This window comes from Osmerus mordax, chromosome 6 (assembly GCF_038355195.1).
Source record: "Osmerus mordax isolate fOsmMor3 chromosome 6, fOsmMor3.pri, whole genome shotgun sequence".
In the NCBI taxonomy this organism is placed as follows: Eukaryota; Metazoa; Chordata; class Actinopteri; order Osmeriformes; family Osmeridae; genus Osmerus; species Osmerus mordax.
In genome coordinates this window covers 4,801,965-4,821,956 of record NC_090055.1, presented here as the reverse complement: position 1 = coordinate 4,821,956, position 19,992 = coordinate 4,801,965, and the positions used below count along the sequence as shown (strand labels likewise).

The 19,992-nt window shown below is 42.4% G+C and overlaps 1 protein-coding gene across 1 annotated transcript; it reads right to left on the bottom strand.

Moving 5' to 3' along the window:
• Nucleotides 1–5,909: 5,909 nt before the first annotated feature.
• On the bottom strand, nucleotides 5,910–13,694 carry rhbg (Rh family B glycoprotein). Its single transcript, XM_067237206.1, has 10 exons — nucleotides 13,343–13,694; nucleotides 10,570–10,756; nucleotides 10,194–10,344; nucleotides 9,788–9,935; nucleotides 8,998–9,164; nucleotides 8,086–8,223; nucleotides 7,737–7,870; nucleotides 7,271–7,392; nucleotides 7,088–7,161; nucleotides 5,910–6,766 (listed from the first exon to the last, which is right to left on the bottom strand). Exons 1-10 carry the CDS (start codon nucleotides 13,527–13,529, stop codon nucleotides 6,680–6,682), a joined length of 1,395 nt encoding a protein of 464 aa, XP_067093307.1. The 5' UTR covers nucleotides 13,530–13,694; the 3' UTR covers nucleotides 5,910–6,679.
• Nucleotides 13,695–19,992: the final 6,298 nt, after the last annotated feature.

The following is a 19,992-nucleotide window of genomic DNA, read 5'->3' as shown; positions in this document are numbered from 1 at the left end:
TGGATAAATGTGTCTTTTTCGGGTGTGTGTGTGTACCGAAAAACAAATGCCTGCTTTGCCCCCATCGCCCTGGCACCTCTCCCATGCCCCTGCCCCGGCTTCCTGCCTCTAATGGCCGTCTCTGTGTGCCATCTCGGGAAGCCTGACATCCCCTCCAGAGGCAAAGGGCCCGGCGTTAATGGAACCCATTGAGGGGCAAAGAAAGACTCCTTTGTGGCGCTGGGGGCAAGAGTGGGCACCCGTTTGCTCACACACAGTTTCCCTCCTCACACGCAGGGCCGGGGCCCCTTAGAACTGGGTGCCAGAAGCGGAGATCGAAAGACAGTGGCAGCAAAATGCCCCTGCCAGGGAAATGGCAGAGAGGGATGGTGAGAATGAGAGCTGGAGCGAGGGAAAGGGAGGGAAATAACACATTTGAATAGTAGGGGAAATGGCAAAAAGAAAATGGAAATGGGGATTACAGTGGAGGAAAGGAGGTGAGATGGAAAGACTGAGAAAAAAAGGAGACATTGTGAAATTTAAACATAAAGATCCAACGAGTCAAAACTGATGACAATGAAAAAGGACAGGAGAAAAAATAGTGTACTGCAGACAAACACAGTGTAAGTTAACAGATAGGCAGAACAAACGAGAGTGCCAAGAGAAAGTAATGGAAACTATCGCCCTCCCCAAAACACATAAATTAAGTTGGGTGGCCCTTGGGGATAACAGTCCAGGACAGTGGAGGTCTCCCCTCCAGTGTACAACCTGTCAACCACTAACTGGCCAGTCCTCCAGTGATTTATAACATCTGAATTGTTGTGATTTAAAAGTGGCATGAATAGAGGAGGACAGCGACTTAGAATAGTCTCTGTGCTACAGTTAGCCAGACAGATGTGACCAGCCTGGCATGAACATCTGTTTTCAAAGTAACGGTTTTCGCTGTCAAGGAAACATATAGGCAACATTTAAGCAAGGTGGTGGTTATGTGATTCATCAATGTACAGGGTGGAAATTGTTTCATGGTGTTGTTTACAGTCAACGGATTTTGGTGAGCTCTTTGTGCTCTCTAAGATACCTGGAAACGAAAAAACATTGATACATTTAATGACTGGGCAATTGTACTGACTAAAAATATAGTAAAAAACTCAATGAAACGAACGCAAGTATTTCATTTAATTGTATATTGCTATATTAATTACAGTAAAATTACACGTACCAACATGAACATTGGTGATAGATATTCAAGATGGACACAGATTCTAACCTCGTTTGACTCAATAATGCCACCTAGTGGTTGCATGGTGGGTAAACACGGTGCTGTGTTCCTGCCTGCAGAGATGCTTGAACACAGCACCATCCAAGCATTGTTCTATCACTAATTCATTCTCACAGCGCCTGCTGCTAATTTCCAACTCCTGGCAGCCTGCCATGGTCGGAAGTCGCACTGCGCATGTTGTATCCTTGCGCCATGGTGGGAGAGCAGAGAGAAAGTAGAGCCATATTTTTCCCAGTATGTCATCTGTTTAATACGCCTGGTTCGTTTTCACACTACTGTGTTCTAATTAATATGCAGTGGTCCTAGCCCCGCCTCCCTCTGCTTTCCCCCTAAGACAAAAGAGTATTGTGTTGGCACCTCCTGTTTTAATTATGCTCAAAAATGAGAGAGGGAGAGAGAGAAAGAGAATGTGTGGCTGTGTGTGTGTGGCTGTGTGTGTTCCAACGCCATTTGTGAATAAATGAGAGATGGCCATGTGTGAGTGGTGGCGTAGAGAGGTGTGTGGTATCCCTGCATCTGCACATATATACCTATGTACGTGTATTTTAGAAACAATGGGGGAAAGATGGATGATTCACTATCTGTGTATGTACAGTATTAGTGTGTTGTACTGTTGGTGTGGTTTTTTGGTCTCTATTCCGGGGGTTGGACAACAAGAATTGTAGTGTTGCTGGTGAGGAGGGAGCAGCTGCTGTCCTTCTGCATGAAAAAAGTGTTGTTGCTTGTTGCCTTCATGCAAATTGGCACTCGATAAAGGTTTTGGGAGTCACAAAGACTGTTTGTGATCGGAGCACCAAGGAGAATGGGAGAGGTTGGGAGGGGTTATGGGGAAAAGACATTAACAAAATTCCCATCGGGGGAACATGGTGCCACCACGTTGCATTCAAGCCTTTTTCAGCTTTATTTTCTCACACACATTTTATCCCCCTCTTCCTCAAACCCATGACCCGGTTATTAATTTGGTTGAGATTAGTCCCTCGTTAATTAAGGTATGCCTCCCCATCTTTCCTCTCGTTCCCCCTCGTTTTCTTCTCTCGATTGTATCAGCTTCTGGGTCTTTCTCCTTCTTTGATCCTTTTTATTTTTTTTCGGCGGATGAGGATGAGGTAATGTGGTCTATGAAACAGGCAAAAAGGGATCATCATCTCTGGTTTCTCCCCCAGGATATTTTGCTAAAAGATTAGGAATGCTTGAATATGAGTGTACTAATGGAATGATTAGCAATTTACTTATCCTGTCTACCCCACATAACACTATGTGGAGTGCACTCCATCTTAGAACAGTGGTAAATTCTTAACATCATGTCTCCACATGATTCCACACCAATGGTGCTTTCACATAATGAATTATGCACACCGTATAAATCATTTGTATTTTACAAAATACAGGACAAACATACTCCTCCAATTTGTGTGCTATTGTTCTACATACTAGCAATGCCTTTTTGAATCACATTCTTTACAGTTACATAGATTCTCTATTGCAATTCACAACCCTCGAATGTGACTGAATAATCATCATACATGTAGTGGGATCCAGCAAATATTAGATGAACTACTGAATCAACAGAAGTGTTCCATTTCCTGCTATCACACTTGAGAAGTTCCTAGAATATATAGGCTCTCACCTAACATTTTCAACAAGCACAAACTCTGTTTCATGTTTTGCATTGGACATTTGTAGAGTTTGCATGATCACAAGCTTTCTTACAACATAAAAAACAACACAGAATGTGTGTGTGTGTGTGTGTGCATATCTGCATGTATGTCTCAATGAAAATATTCTTTCCTGTGTGTGTGTGTGTGTGTGTGTGTGTGTGTGTGTGTGTGTGTGTGTGTGGGAAGCAAAAGTAGCTGGACTAGGTTGACTGGACAGAGTGGACGCTCCTTACGTGACTTTCTAATCACTTGGCCTACATCAGCAGGAGCTCCCCTCCCCTGACAGGGCCCTGCTGAGCCTTATGCTTTCTGAATGGAGCCTCTCAATTAACAGGCCACGAAGCCCCATCCTCTGTTGACCTCCGATGACACCCGGGGTCACACACCTCCACAATGCAGCCAGCTACACGGCGCGCACAAGTATACGGCAAAGCAGGGAAGGGGGGTGGTCAGCGCTTTTGTTCCTGTCGTGTCCAGCTCACTCCCCGCCCTTTCACGAGTGTAATAAATGGCTTTGTTGGTTTTTCACTTGTGATAGTAACAGTGGGAGGCCTTGTTAGTGCAAAGACCTCTTAGGACGTTTTGGATTGGGAAGCTATTTCTGCTAAACGTGATCCCCTTGGTGAATATGGGCTGCTGCCTGAATGTGTTTTGTCTTCAGATTCTCTTACTTTGAAAGACTTCTCTTTCTTTCATCTACATCAAAGATGACTTGGTAGTTCTAGAAATTTGCATTACCATGCCACCCAAACTTACACATCCAGAGTAAAATGTTGAATGATTACTTATTTGGGAAAGAAATGCAATAGAATGTGAATTTATAAATGAGTTATATATATGGGAGAGTGATGGAGGGTTGCACCAGATAAGGAGTCAGGTGGCTGAGCGGTGAGAGAAGCGGGCTAGTAATCTGAAGGTTGCCAGTTCGATTCCCCGGCCGTGCCAAAAAAAAGACGTTGTGTCCTTGGGCAAGGCACTTCACCCTACTTGCCTCGGGGAGAATGTCCCTGTACTTACTGTAAGTCGCTCTGGATAAGAGCGTCTGCTAAATGACTAAATGTAAATGTAAATGTCCTGGCCTCCACAATCACCCAACCTCAACCCTATTGAGATTGATTGGGATGAGTTGGACCCCCGAGTGAAGAACAACCAGCCAACAAGTGCTCAGTACATGGAGGATCTCCTTCAATACTATTTCAAAATAAATCAAGGTAATTGCCTCATAAAGCTGATTTGAGAGAATGCCAATAGCATGCAAAGCTGTCATCAAAGAAAAGGGTGGTTAAGAATCTCGGTCTTAAAATCTTGGTCGATCGATCGATAGATAGATGGCACCGTACACCCTCTCATCCTCACCATACATGCTAAAATACTATAGGTTCGAGGAAGCAGGTGTTTCAGAGCACTTGATTTTAACACATTCACACAAACTCTCCGGCGACAGGCAGCAGATTACTGGGGCCGACTTGTAGGACAGAAAGGAAAACTGCTGCTCCTTTTGTTGTTTCCTTATCCACACTCCTATAGGCTTTTTCCAAGAGGAAATTCAAGTGAAACACTCAAAGTCCTTGTGGAGCACCAAGGCAATTTCCCTCCCAGTCAAGTGGCCATTCCTCTCTATCTTAACAACTTCCTGCATTTAGCAAACCCCCACCATCATTAACAGCAGCAGCACCAATACCACCACCACCAAAACCATCAGCTCCAACCATGTGTCTCTTTCTATGTTACACTTATGCCAGAACTTCTGGGTTATGAAAGTATTGCGGTGGTTTAAAACCTGATTATCAAGCTATGTTTATATTAAACATGTGTTTCTGAAGATGAGTCCCTGCATTTGATATGGTAACAAATAGATGGATGTACTGCATGTGAAACACAAATCTGCTACTTGAATTATTATGTACACAAAAGCCTCACTCTCAGAATTAAAGTAAGACCTACTTCACATTAACGTGTAACCTGGGTCCCACAGGGAAATTGTGTCCTACGGGAATCCATTAACCCATTATGTTCAGCTCAAGAGTAGTTATCAGACATGAGTAGAGGGACAACCACGGGAGGCCACAGCTGGTTAGGACTCCCACCCTGAAATGGTTCAAGACTCTAACATCTTTCCCATGTCAACCTGTGTCCCGTTTATATGCCAGTATACCCTCACACGCTAGTGGAATCTAACCTATCCATTTTAATAATAACGTAACTTGCTCATATTTAGCATGGAAATTGGGTTAAAGTCAATAGAATTTACTGAGCTACCAGTACATTTTTTACGTTTTGTTTTATCCTGACCTAAACAATTTGAAATATCAGGTTTGCTCACACTTTATTTAATACGTAAAACAATTTTAATCATCGTAATCGCAGAAAATATTTCCTGTATTTTAAATTGGTCGTCTGAAGCTCAATTAAGTTCTTCAGTGTGAGCGTCTATTCAGCAAACTGCTGTACACCTGTCTCTTTCGTTCCTGGGAACGTACCATGGCGCCTGTTCACTTCGAGGTATCGTCGCATTACTTGGAAGACACTAAGAGAATTAAGGCATCCAAGTGACACAAACAAGAGATGGCTCGAGGCTCATCTAAAGTCTAATATCTAACGAGGACACGCTCCTTAAGCTGTAGGATACCATAAAGTGAAACTGTGTTAGGAGGAATAATCTACTTTTGACTTCAAAAGTGATTGCATTGCTTTACACTATTAAATAAACGGAGACGTTGTCAAGAGAAGCCTGTAGGCCCAACAGCATTTCATTATTCAGTGTCTTGTGGAGAAGGATACAGACTTGAATCGTAAACGTAGGCATGAGATTCATTAAGTAAACGGAGACTCTCCCTCTTAAATAGGCTACAGCCTATAAGCTATTCTATTGGCTCACACATATTCAAATAGGCTACACAAATTTAATCTAATACAAATGTAAACGTTTAATTCTGCCCAAAATGAGCATTGGAGATATATGCACCGCTAAGTAGCCATTATGAAAACGCATGTCGTTTTCAAGCGTGACTTTTATTGTTTAAAGTAATAAATGACGTGTTTTTTTATTTCTCTGTGGAATCCCATGTCATGCCTAAGCATTTCTGTACAATTCACATAACTGTACATAAGTGAGGTACATCAAAATAGGTAGCCTATACTATACAGAAATACAAAGACCTACAAGGAGAACACTTTTGAATCCCATTCCCAAACCCAGCATGAAGAGGTAATACTCAAACATCAAAAGGATATGTCTCATGAAAATAGTATACCTTTACGTCCAACTATTATTGGAAGTTTTATGTATGTTTACTTATCACAAAGGCCTATAAGTTGATGGCTACTAAGGACAATTCTTTGGTTATAAAGTAACATGGCCCAAAGGAAATTTGGGGAAAGGGATAGAAATAAGAAACAATTTTCCACACTCAATTCCAAAAAGCAACAGCATAGCATTATAGCTTCCCAGCATCATGGCAACTTAGAAGATGTTGCAAGGAACCAACAGTGGTAAGAAAGAACCTTTTAGAGCAGTCTAGATGATGCATTAAACATGCTGGTTAACAGAAACTGTGAAAGTCTTAGTCTGGTTACTTTTGTTTACAAATAAACTCTACAAGCTTCATTGACTCACAACAAGCTGACTCAAGAGTATTGTTGACATCCATAGGAAAAACATTTACAGGCATCCTGTATTTCCCATTTCCCTGATTGTATCATGTATAGCGTTTTGAGTTTAAGTGAAGGAATATTGACACTGAGGTTTTGTATGTGTGTGTATTTAATTGTTGAGTTTGTGCGTTTCTGGATCCACTGCTTCCGTTCGCACGTTGGTCATCTCCTCGTGATCACCTTCCTCTCCAGGAAGCTAAGACGGAAAACAAAACAAAAAAACAAAAAAATACTTACTTTCAAAGAATGAGCGGCTCATTTCAAGAAAAGCCACGCTATTTCAAAATCATTACAAGTGTGGAACCTGCACCACCTGTTGGTGTACCATGACTGCACTGACTGATGAATACACAGTCAGAAGGGTTTAGTTATCTATGCAAGTGTGCCACCTTGTGGTCACAATATGGTACCCCACACAGTAGACTGTTGAAGGCATATCACTTGTCATGACTTGCCAAAGCTAGCTACAGGTAACTCATAAGGGGAACGAATCCAGACATAAGAAATTTGATCTCACCTCCCAGTAGATGCCATCCTCGAAGCATATGGTGTCTGGAGGAGCCCCGTAGATGGGGAGTTTCAGAATGAAACCTTAGTAGCAGAGAGGAAAGTGTTGTTATAATGTATGCCTGCTACAGCAAAACTATCACATCATTTAAAGGATATCCGAAAGGACAGGAAGTCCCATTACTCTACTTACCGACAACAATTCCGCCAATGAGGGCTATTCCCAGTGTGACGGCCAGAGAGATGGCCTGCTTTATGCCCTGGAATGAGGCCTCCACCTCACCAGAGTGGATGTCAGGGAACACGTCTTTCAAACTGCAACACAGTGAAGGGAAGGTAGTCAGCTAAATGTGTATGTTGGGTTGGCGAAACTGTAGGGATTAAGCACTGAAACTCTGTTTGTATGGTGGACGAATGCTCTAATGCTGCAATTCTAGGGTCTGACTTCCTCAACTTCCTGTTGCAGTAACTAGCTCAGCAAAAATGTGTTTGTATGTATGTATTGTATCAAATACAGTGAGTCTAATCACATGTTCCTAGTATCCTGGTCATTTCATTTCCAGGTAAATAGAAAAGAGTTGCACGACAAGGTTTTCGAAGCTACGTGGAACCATTCAGCCACATAAGAATAGTTTCCTCCATCAACAAGAATCGCTCACCCGTCTCCATAGATGTCCTTGCTGGCGACAGCGGCAGTGATGGCACCAACGATGGCCCCCAGGACCCCAGGCATGCCATGCAGGTTGTGGACGCCACACGTGTCCTGAATCTTCAGCTTCGACTCCAGGAGGGGCTGAACAGGAGAGGAATGGAGAGAGGATGTACACATCTTCGCAGACGCTGACAGCATTGTTTCAGTGGTGTACCTGTGGGTGTGTTTGTGTTTGCCCCCTTAAGCAGGCTTCTGACCTCCACCAAGTGTCAAATAAGTCAAAGTATTTGTTGGCACCATTCAGAAACACTTGTTATGATTACCGTACCATATAAACAATGGCAGTTTGCCCTTACCGAGAGGTACTTGAAACCCAGGACAGAGATGGTTCCTGCCAGGAACCCAACAATCATGGAGCCGAATGGAGTGAGCATCATCTCACCGGCCGTTCCCACAGCAACCCCTCCAGCCAGAGCAGCATTCTGGATGTGCACCTAAAGCGGCAGAAGCAGAATTAACTAACAAAATGTATCTGTAATGTATTTGGAATCGAGGCTTCTTATAATGTGCACACAGTCACTGGGCAGCTATTTGGAAAAATGAGAGAAAATCTAAACTGTCATTCTGTTAAAACATTCACGTACGCCTTTGTAAAACAATAGTCTCTTCTTTCGTGTATGAACAGAGCATGATGACAAAGTGTGCCTGTATCAGATTCACAGATACTGTGACACAGTGACATGCTGCCATTGGATAGCATAAGATAGCCAATGCTGGTTAGAAACTGCTGACAGGTCATGCGAAACACTGACTGTTTTGCTTTATTCACTGAAAATGTAAACTTCAACTTGATTCCCATCACAACAGGAATGCATCTCTTTGATTTGATCACAGACTCTGAGATCCCCATGTGATAAAGCAACTGGCAAGTCCAAACCAAAACGACAAGTTATTTCTCTGGAAGCAGATACTGTAGAAGAGGGTATGACTTCAAGAGACATGCGTTCACATGTTCAGAAAGAATTTTCAATTGAGACATTTTTTACTGAAAAGATTATATCTTTTTCAGGTTGAAAACAATGCTGAATATGCATGTGTAGGCATGAAAGTTGTAGTAATAGGTAAGCTATAAATATTGAATGTCTACATTTTAATTCATTCATTTAATTAAATACCCTTCAGTGTCATCATATGGATTCTACATTTTCCCATTTGATCCCCTATTCAAATCCTTCCAGAGTCCTAGTGAAGCTTTCCTATTGCCTCACCATGTCGAGCTTGCCCTCGTGGCTGACCAGTGCAGAGAAGCCATAGGTGGCCAGGGTGCAGGACGCCAGGGAGTAGTAGGTGTTCATGGCTGTGCGGTGCTGGTCATCACCATGGGCCGTGACGGCAGAATTGAAACTGGGCCAGAACATCCACAGATATATGGTGCCTGGGTAGGAATACAGGGTATAGCATTTGCAAGGTCAACTAAGCCAGAGGAAAAAGCTATACCATTTAAAGGTACCATCAAGTTGATACTATGAGAAATGTATGGCAACACTTTACAGTAAGGTTGCATGTAACTACATAGCGATAGTATAAAATTTTAGTTGTGTGGAAACTATTATGTAGTCATACTTCATTATGGCTTAGCAGTACAAGTTATTAAACAAGTGAAACCTGTTATGAGGAAGGTTAAGATTTCCAGGAATAAATTAATGTTAACATAGATTTGTTCTGGTGACACCCATTCCCTAAACTGTCCCTTCTTGTTTTGACTTGAAACTGACTTGAAAAAAAAGTGGAGAAATGAAGTGGAGAAAAGTGCAACGAGAGAAAGGTATCACAGTGTCATGCATGACAACTGAAATGGTATCGGGAAACACATATTCCCCTTGATGATGTATGTACAGTCTAAACATAGGTGGGGCTTTAGCTTGGTATTCAAGGTCAAAAACGAGTCAAGGGTTTCCCGGGTTAAAAAAAGTAGTAGATTCCCAGGTCAAGAGCTCGCAAACTGATTTCCAGTTACTGTTTGTTGTTGGCAGTATTAACGGTTATAGAGGTTCTCACCGATCATGGCAAAGAGGTCAGAGTGGTAGACAGAGCCGTTCTTGTGTTGGCTCTTTGACAGGTTGGGGCGGTAGAGGACACGAGCTACAACCAGGCCAAAGTACGCTCCAAAAGTATGGATGGTCATTGAGCCACCGGCATCCTTGGCCTATGACGGAAACAAACAGGAACACTACTACTTAGGTGCTGTCCTGGAACTTAGCATATATATATGTCAAACAATGTAGTATTGTTTTATACATTGTTTGACAAAATCAGCATATTCATATTCCATATATTCATAACATATGGAATGTCCATTAGGGTGAAGATCAAGCAGTCAAGAAGGTTTGGTTGCATCATCCCATGTTACGTGGTTCCAGACACACACACACACACACACACATAGTATAAAACACGCACTTACTCCCAGGACACCGAGCAGGATGAACTCATTGACAGAAAAAAGGGTGACTTCAAACATAGCCATGACCAGCAGCTGGACTGGGCTGGTCTTACCCAGCACCGCCCCGAACGAGATGAGCACCGATCCGGTACAGAAGTCAGCATTGATCATACTGGAGAGAGGAGAGGTTATAGGCAACAACTGTCAGGATTTAAACTACTGACAAAGACGAATCCGCCATGTAATGGCATGTGTGGAGTGGTGTGGTGAACATATAGGTTTATGAACGCCTGCAATCTGATGAATCCATTCATCTGTTTGCGTGGTAGACTTGTTTCAGTGGAGGGAGGGCTGGCAGTGAGTGTGTGTGTGTGAGGGTGTGTACCGAAGCACCCACCTCTCTACTCCAATGTGGATCTTGCCCCCGTGAAAGCCATGCAAGAGGCCCTGCATGAGAGTTGCCCACTGCAGAGCGAAGGCCGCGATGAGGAAGTTGAAGCCCACACTGCTGAAGCCATAACGCTGCAGGAAGGTCATGAGGAAACCAAAGCCAATGAAGATCATCACATGCACATCCTGGAAACCTGGGCAGAGACAGAGACCATGAGATCATTTTATTTTTGGTAAAAAAACTCAAACAAAAAAATAACAAGAGTCCAGACGTGATTTCAAACCAAGAATCTGTTGCAATAAAGACCAACCTCCCTCCCCTATCCACCAATTGCCAGAAAGCAATGCCTGAGTATTTTGTCATTCAAATGACTTGATGCGCTCCCAAGTATAAACAAACACAGTTCTGTCCATGAGAGGGCACTCGGGGGACCTCAATGAGCTTCAATGGACCTAGATACAGTTGGACGACCTGTGGCTCCTCTCAGCCTTCTGTGGGCCTCGCTAATTCAGCCCTCCTACGCCCAAATGCCTCCCCTTTGCCAAGCATTCATCCTCTCCCCTGCCCTGATACCACAGACAATATTGTTCTGTGCAGTCACCATGGCGACAGGTCATTGGCATGGCACACTGTTGCAAGACAGAGGTCCCGGTTGGCGCTGTGGCCCAGATAGCCCTGTGCCATCCCCCTGAAGTTGTACACCTACTGAACAGGCTTTGAAAAGACCGACGAGTACCGCTGTGAAGAGTACCGCTTACTGTCTATATCAGTCTACAATCACCCAACCCCCTATCCCCCCCACCCCCATCCGACAAACACCTGAGTGACACGTGGAATGTGTGCAAGGTGTTGAACATACACTCGTGACTTGCTGACATAACATTTTCTTATCTCATCACAATGTCTCCAAACTCGAAAGGTTTTTTCTGTATCCTAGCATGTTAACATTTTGTTGCACAAGTTGAAAACATCACAAACTTTGTTCTAAAACCAGGTGTGCATTTGCGCAATCAATGTTCATTTGGATGATTTTGTTTGCAGGTGGAGTCATGAACGTTTGTCACAAAAATACGGTTGTGAGAGTGTTAGGTTAAAGATTGTTCAAAGCCATTAACTTACTCCGGACCCGAACCGTAAAAGGGTCCCTTCCTTTATTTACCTTACCCTGAATAAGTGGGAATGACATACAACAAGCTAATGAAGGTCGTAGTGCAACTGCATGTAAGTACTGCAGATAGTTAGCTGTGTTTTTTTTTTTACAGTAAAGTAAGTTTTGTCATATAGCCTACAGTCTCGTCATGCTACTGTACATTTGTGGTGATAAAGAACATCCTCCCTTATCACACAAAATGATCGTACCTGGCTTTGCAGGCTATGACTCATAACACATAAATTAGGTTGACACTGTTCCCTTCCTTCAGCAACCGTTCTGTCTATTCCAAAATTCATTCCACTTCTCATGCTCTCCCTTATCAGGCAATGATTGATTGAATGGGAAAACTGAGTGTTCCTAAACCAAATTCCCATATCTGTTCTGCCTGAGGCTGCAACAGCCACCTGCATAGCCGCGCAGAGACAATGTTATGCAGCAGCCCTGAGTTGTGTAGTGAGAGGTACAGAGCCCTTCGCCCCACCTTTCCCAGCCCCACCCTCCCCGCCACACAGGTTCTACAGTGCTATGTATTAGGACACATCTGCTACCGGACACACTCTGCTACCATCATCCCCATCTCCATTTTTAGACAGAATGATTGATCTCTTAAACTGGACAGAGTGTTTTGGTGAATAACATTCATGCAGTCAAAACTTTTAGGCTGTCAGCTACACAACCACAATATTGTATAGACAGTTATGGATACCTTGAAGTATTCAAGTTTAGAGATATTTAATTAGTTCTTGTTGTCTATTTAAAAATAGTATAACTATCGTTTTATTGACCAACGTGTATCAGATTATAAGACAGCATTACAGACCCTTTCTGTAATTACATATCTGAAGTATGCAAATAGAATTTAGCAAGGAGCAAAAGCATAATGGTGAATATCTTAATAGATTTGATTACTGAAGACTGATACTGTATGTAAGGCCTGATATGAGAAAATAAAATAAAATCCCCAGACAGTACAATTTTCCAATAACGCTGGATAATACATTATTTGTGAACACACGTCAAACTAAAATAAGTGCACAAAAGGATTTTCTGCACCATCAATTCCCTTGAAGTAATTAAACCAATCATGAGGATGATGTTTTGGTAACTATTTGGAGCATCAGTGGAGTAGAAAATTATCAGCCTGAAAGCAGCCTTTGTCAACAAAACACTTGTCCCATTAGAAAATCTATTTAACTGTTTAATACCCTGTTACTTTTGTAACTTGACACATGCTTCTCAGGACATGAGCAGGTGGACTTATGCTTGTCCAAAATTCATCATTCGGTGAGCAGCCACACCTTGCTGTGCACACCTTGTACCTTACAAAAAGGGACTGTGTGATCACCTGTCGATTAAAACAACAGTCTGATCATCACTGATGACTAAGAACGTATTCTTGTGAAAGGGCAAAAATTGAATAATTCAACCCCTATGCAACCCTAGAAAAAACAATAATGCAATACTCCACAAAGATTCTCAAATACAGTGTTAGGGTTATACTTAACTTCACAATCGCCCCATTTTAAATTTTAGTTTTTAGACCCATCATTTACCTGCCTGTCTGTTTGCACGGCCTCTACTCTCCATCTATTTCCATCAACCTTCTTCTCAAAAAAGGTCACTTACTAGGGTAGCGAAAGTAGAAGTCGTTGTCATAGTTGCTGGAGCCATTGTTGAGTTTCTCATGCCAGAGCTTCGCATCCGTGTCAACGTTGTACTCCACCAGGGCGCCAAAGAGGATGATGAGGATGATCTCCAGGATGATGCACACAAGTGGCAGCTTCAGCCGCAAGTTGGTCGTAACGTCTGCCATAGTCGAGGCCTGTCCTGGATCTGCTCTCTGGACTTGGAGTATAGATTAAAGGGTTAAAAGGACAACTAGACTCCAGAGAGTGAAACGCACATACACACACACACACTCGCACAGACACACCGGAGTTGCTTCACTGCACGGGCAGAAAACTGTGCGAGGAGGCATGTGGATGCACCAGTCTTGTTTTTTTCATGTGTTGAGTTTCGCAGGTACACGCCCACTACTTTGCACCTTGTCACCAATGAGGTTGCAGGGTGAACTTTGGCTCCTCCCCTTTGTTAAGGTGGTGTGTGTTTTCTGGGACACCTTAAACTGATCAACCTTTAGTAGAGATCCCAGTAAAAAAAAAATATAATTTTGCTTTAAAGATGGTTTACATGTATTATACATTTCATCTGCAATTGCAGTTTGGACAGTTTGAAACCATAACCCTACACTGAAGGGGGAGAATACCAGGAGAACGAGACCCTGCGTGGCTGTGTAGTGTATGCTTGTTTACAGATCACTGGGACAAGGTACACTTTTCAAACTCACCAAATGATTATCTACACAAGCAGCTTGCTATTTGAAACTTTGAGTTAGCTAACCCTAACTCCAAAACGACAAAAGATCCAGACCTACACATTTCTCCATACTGAAGATGAAGTGTTGTGTGCTCACTGCTCAGAGAGAGATAAGGTAGAGCAAAGCCCCATCTCCTGCATCAGTGATTGCCTTGTCTACCTCACAGGAATGTTATTATGATTTAGAGAATCCTAACTATTGTCACTTAAGACCACAGGCGTCAAACGCTTTCTTTGAGTTTGAGGCATCACCATCTTTTCAACTTCCTGTATGTTTTGTGTCTTTGACGGTGCGGGTGGTTAAACTATGGGGGATGGCCATATGGCTAATAAATTTGACTTTTGACAACAGAAAATAGAACCTCTAATTATGAAAAATTGCATGAATTGTTCAGCTTCCATGTGAGAAGAAGTGTCTACTAAATTAATAAAACATTAAAAGATGAATATACAACAACACAGAGTAGTTTGTACTTCCAACTGCTAATTCAAAAGGAAGTAGTAAATGAGGATAAGGAGTGAGCACTTCTGTCTCAATGCAATGTGTTGGAAGAGCATTGCCCTGTCATAATTAGATTATCATTACTGAAAAGTTGAAGTAAACTATCAACTTAGGCAGGGAAAATCCAAACTCTTTATGTCCAGGACATTCTCCCGCTCACCTTCAGGAACATGTTGAATCCTGTTTAACGTATATCCCACCCCACCACACTCTAGAAAAGTAAGCTGCAGGGCTAAAACAGTCATGCTTTAACAGTTGCATTTCACTTAACGTTCACCTCAATATTTTCGTAAATCACTTCCTGGTCTCCACAAGTTCTAAAGTGTAGATTCTTTGAACTGATAGGAACTACTTGGACAAGTCAATTGCATGTTTGGATTGGATTGGGATTTAGGACCAGGATAAGAACCAAGAAGAGGGAACTTGAGGAGGAAGATGGAAATAATGAGGAGAATGATATATCACGGCTGCCAACTTTTCCAAAAACCTTGGCGTGAGATTTGGTAGCAACCCCCCCCCCCCCCTCAGACCCCCCCCCCCCCTTAGGCGAGCTTCACTCCCCCCCCAGGCGAGTTTACACGGCTGTTTGCGCGTCAATGATGCTTCACTCCGTTAACCTGCGCCTCGTCCGTTACTGTTTACAACGTTAGCTTGGCTACTTGTTTGGCGTTGCCTTTTCAGCGTGACATATACAATGTGTGGCGTGAGAGCGTGACAAATGGTTGAAATGCGTGTGTCACACGGCGAAACCGTGAGAGTTGGCAGCTCTGATATATTGATCAACTTTAGAACAATGTGACAAAGTAATTAAGTATGTTAAAATGTTTGTATATTTCAGAGTTAACAAAATAGATCTGAAAGTCATAATAGTCTGAACACAATTGATTACATCTACCAACTCAAAAAATGTGAGCACTACAGATGAGGATAACTTCCTACATATATCCATGGCCTGTCCAAAAGTCCATGTCCCGACAGTGCATCTTAGAAATCTCACGAGTAACTGAAGGATTAGTTAATGACACCTCGGGTGTGCTTGTTTCAACCTTATACAGCAGCCAATTCTATTAGGCACACTATGGTGAGAAAATTGAATCAGTGGAATCAGTGAAATAGGTCAACATTCCTAGAGCCTGTGATATACAACTGATAACAGGGCTAATTGGAATGACCTTTAAATGGGGTGAGTTTGTTTGTGGCCTATGCTGTAGGCTTAGGATGAGTTTGTTTGTGGCCTATGCTGTAGGCCTGGGGTGAGTTCAGGGATCCTCTCTGAGGCATTACATACTCCACATTTCCTTCTGAACACAATCAGCAAGTTGTCCACAGGTGGAGTAATATGGGTGTGACGAGGAAACAAAGTGACATTTCTAGAGTGTATAAAGATGTCACTCGGAGTGGCTCCATAAAGGACACTCGTGGTGGATGGGCCCACATCAAACCTCCAGTCCCATGAGTTGTAGTTGTGTATGATGGAGAGATTAGGGTGGAGCTCCAAGATTCTTTCCTACAGAAGTCATTCCTCCCTCTCTTTCTCTCGTACGTATGATAAGTGTTTCATTATTTATTTGTTTAATGAATAAATAAGTATGGACATGGGAACAGGACTCAGTTACTAAAATGTAACTCAACTTATACAAGATCAACGATTGTACTGTATAAGTAAGACTTCCAAATACTACAGAACACATACCTTAGCACCATTCTTCCATCACCCTCACCCTCACCCCCTCCCCGCTCATTCTGTCCTCCCAGTAACCGTAGAATTCCTTCTCCACAAATGTGCGTGCAAGAGTTCATTGTAAAGTGTGTGCCCTTGTCAAAATATCTGTCGACTGGCTCCTGGGTGCTATAGATAACACTATCTGGCCATCAGGGTTGGTGAGACATGGGGAAGGAGCATGCAAGGGGGGCTGGGAAGATGGTTGAGAAGTAGGTTCAGATTAGGGACAGACGTAGTAGAGAAGAGCGATCATGGCCTCTGGCACCAGATCACAGGCTGCAGTCACAAGACAAGACCTGTCTGTTATGCAACCAGCAGTAACACTATAAAGCTCAACATACAGGTAGTATGTTTCACAAAAGAGGTACAATAAGTAGAAACATTGCTGTGTGTAAAGTGGGTTGCTGTGTAAAACAAAGGCTTTTAATAGAGTTTTAAAATGAATAGGGTCATAACAGCATCGTTCTTGAGAGTGTAAACATGGGACCACTTGTGAAAAGACTTGTGTTCTCTGTCGGTTCTCTTGGTATGTGGGGTTTGTGAATATGTGCAGTGGTATGGCATTTCAGCCATGTAAAGTGAGGGCTTTGCAAGGACAGACGTAGCACTAGCATAACTAGTCAGGCGTTTTTCGTGAACATCTATGGCATTCACTCATGTGTTTCACCAGATCACTGAAAACTGGAAGTTGCTGGAGGGAAAACCGCGAGAGATAAGTTCACATTCCCATGCCTCAGATCCCTATCTGTACCTTCGTTACCTGTTAGACTGTCACAAGGGCAGCACAGAGGCCCCCAAAACAAACTTCAGATTTTAAGAGTTAATACATATAGAGTCAATAAATCTATGGGTTCAAGGGTAATGTAGGAAAACTCAGCCCCTTGTGTAATACTTAGTGGACAATAACGTTTCGTGATTTTTAATAAGGCTGAAATTGTTTTACCCAAACTGGTTCTGCAGAGTACACAACCTTTTACTAACAATCATTGTTCAATTAAACAAGATACATTTCACTGCCTCATGTGACAAAATCACATGACACATCTAGACATTCATCAGCAGACCATGAAAAGATGGCTCAGCAAAGTCTAATGAAAAGCACCATTCACTCAAGAATGTGTGTAGATCCATTATCAGTTCCTTCACAATAGTATTTTGTATGATTTTCTAAAAGTACGAGTCAAACAGAGAAATAGTGCAGTTGTTCAACATGTAACTGTTTGGTTAGCAGCGCATTGGGGTTCCCTCTGAAAATGTATACAGTATAACTGTCAGCAAGTAGTTAGTTTAGTTGTTAATGCATTTAAGTACGTCATTAAAACAAGTTATCTGGTGAATATCAGAGAACAAATTATGGAATCTAAGAATATGTATGGACTTTGCACATGCAAAAATTATATACTGTAGGCTACTGGTCAGTATTTACCTGATTGACAACCCGACAACCATTAAAACATGCCTGTAAACCTCATACTAATAGAAAAGGTTTGACCTTTTTAAAACTTTGTGCAATATTTGGCATTTATTTGTGTATATATGTATTTAAATTCATAACAGAAACTGACAAATTATAGACGATGCATACCTTTGGATCTGAAAGCGTTCACAACCCTGTGTGTTTTACAGTTTTTGTCAAGACAGTTATGCACCACTGATTCCTGCAAACTGATACTGCCTTAAGGCGGCAGAGCTGGTATGCCAAACCTGTTGTAATATTATGCCTTCTCATTTTAAGCATGAAGACTAGAGAGTCCTGTCTTCAGTTCACGTTTGAGATTACAACTTTAGTTTAAAACAGGATTATAATGATTATTTAGATGTTTGTCAGTCATTTGCTGGGATTTGTTGATAAACCCTAAGGGAAAATAGGTATTTCACCTTACAGAGCTGTATGGAGCACTTCTATAATATTGATGATTTTCGTGTTTTACAATGTTGGTACTCCAATGGTTTGCTGCAAAAATGTGAAGAAAGGAATCTAGTGTCCCAGTGCATGTTGGAGCTTATATGTTGGTACAGTTAATACCTGAAGACCTTGTTTCAGCTGCTATCATGTAAGAATAGATTATGTCAAGAAAATGTGTTAAGGTGAAATAGACACACAAGATCGTGTGGATTCACTTTCTGAACGTTTTGACAAAATAACACTTAACTGTAACATACTGTATGTGCAGAAACTGGCTGTATTTTGTAAGAGAATGTACAGTTACTATTTTGTATTTTAAACTACTTAAAACTCAACTGATGGCCTGAATGTTCTCAGAGTGGCACTTCTGAGCAAGCTTATTTGTTGTTAACTCGACGTTGTAGCATGACTCTCCGTACCACAAATTATTCAGCTCACGACTCAGACCTGGGGCAACATTATTCAGCATAGACGTACCCGGACATACTGAATTGAAGCGGAAGTAGTTGAGTTACAATAAATTACATGGATGAAAGCTCAATGAAAGCCTCTGCAAATGTTTGCTCGTGGCCACACACACCCTTCACTGATTTATTGGCCACTAGAGGGCAGTGTATGAGCAGTCGCAAAGGTGAGAAACAGGGAGAGAGAGAAAGACAGAAAGAGAGAGAAAGAGTGAGATAGGGAGAGGGCGGGTGGGAGTGCGTTAGACAGGCTTGAGGAGGCAGTCGCCACCTAAGCGTGCCCAGATGAATACTAATTGCTGTGTACCGTACGACCAGAAAGAGTCCCATTGATGGCAGAGCACAATGGTGAGCGGACACAGGGGAAGCAGAAGAATCCCATTATTTAATTTTCTCCCTCCCTCTTCTCCTCGTGTTTGTACGACCGCCGTCTGTAGTCTTTGGTGCAAAAGGAGACCATTGGCCTTCACAATGCAGTCCTTGTGTATGGGGCCTTGGGGCCAGAGGAAAACCAGGACTTCCGTAGATCCCTCCCACCCTACCCAATGCTGTGTGGGCAAAACAAAGACGGTTGTATAAGATGGTTGTAATATGGTCATATTCGGAAACATGGAAACAAAATGCCTCAATGCAGTCCCACTTTCAATTAGGAGGCCATTAGGATAATACTTTTTAAAGTAATAACCACTCTCACTGGTCTTACTGGTTCTCACCAGTGAGAAATTATTAATAGTTCATCATAGTCACAGCAAGAGGGTCAAGTACCTAACCTCATATACCAATAAATATTCCCAATAATATAGATTTTACTTTTTCCTCATCCTTAGTTTAGTAGTAAAAAGACAAGCACACTGTCACAGCTTATTTGGCCTGTATTTCCTTCCTTTATGTCTATTCTTGTTTGTTCCCATATTGACAAGCTGAGGAGGGAGGCACAGACAGATACAATGGCAGACTGTTACAGCCTCATCAACATCTGTAGCAACGAGATCAACAATCCTGTCCACCACTGCATGCTGCACGAAACATATGAGCATTGAGAAAGAGAGGGAGGGAGAGCGACAGAGAGGAGGGCAGAGAAAAGGAGTGACAAGGAGAGAGATAGATAGAGAGAGAGAGAGAGAGAGAGAGAGAGAGTGAGAGAGAGAGAGAGAGAGAGAGAGAGAGAGAGAGAGAGAGAGAGAGAGAGAGAGAGAGAGAGAGAGAGAGAGAGAGAGAGAGAGAGAGAGAGAGAGAGAGAGAGAGAGAGAGAGAGAAGCAGAAAGAAAGAGGATGAGCAAGTGAATCATGAGGGACAGAGGGAGG

Bases quoted from the DNA above. Each gene is read 5' to 3' on its own strand.
- rhbg (XM_067237206.1), bottom strand. From the start codon at position 13,529: ATGGCAGACGTTACGACCAACTTGCGGCTGAAGCTGCCACTTGTGTGC. The intron at 8,224-8,997 runs GTGAGGCAATAG...CTGCCGCTTTAG, and splicing joins ACGAGGGCAAGCTCGACATG to GTGCACATCCAGAATGCTGC. The intron at 7,393-7,736 runs GTGAGCGATTCT...ACTGTGTTGCAG, and splicing joins AAGGACATCTATGGAGACGG to TTTGAAAGACGTGTTCCCTG.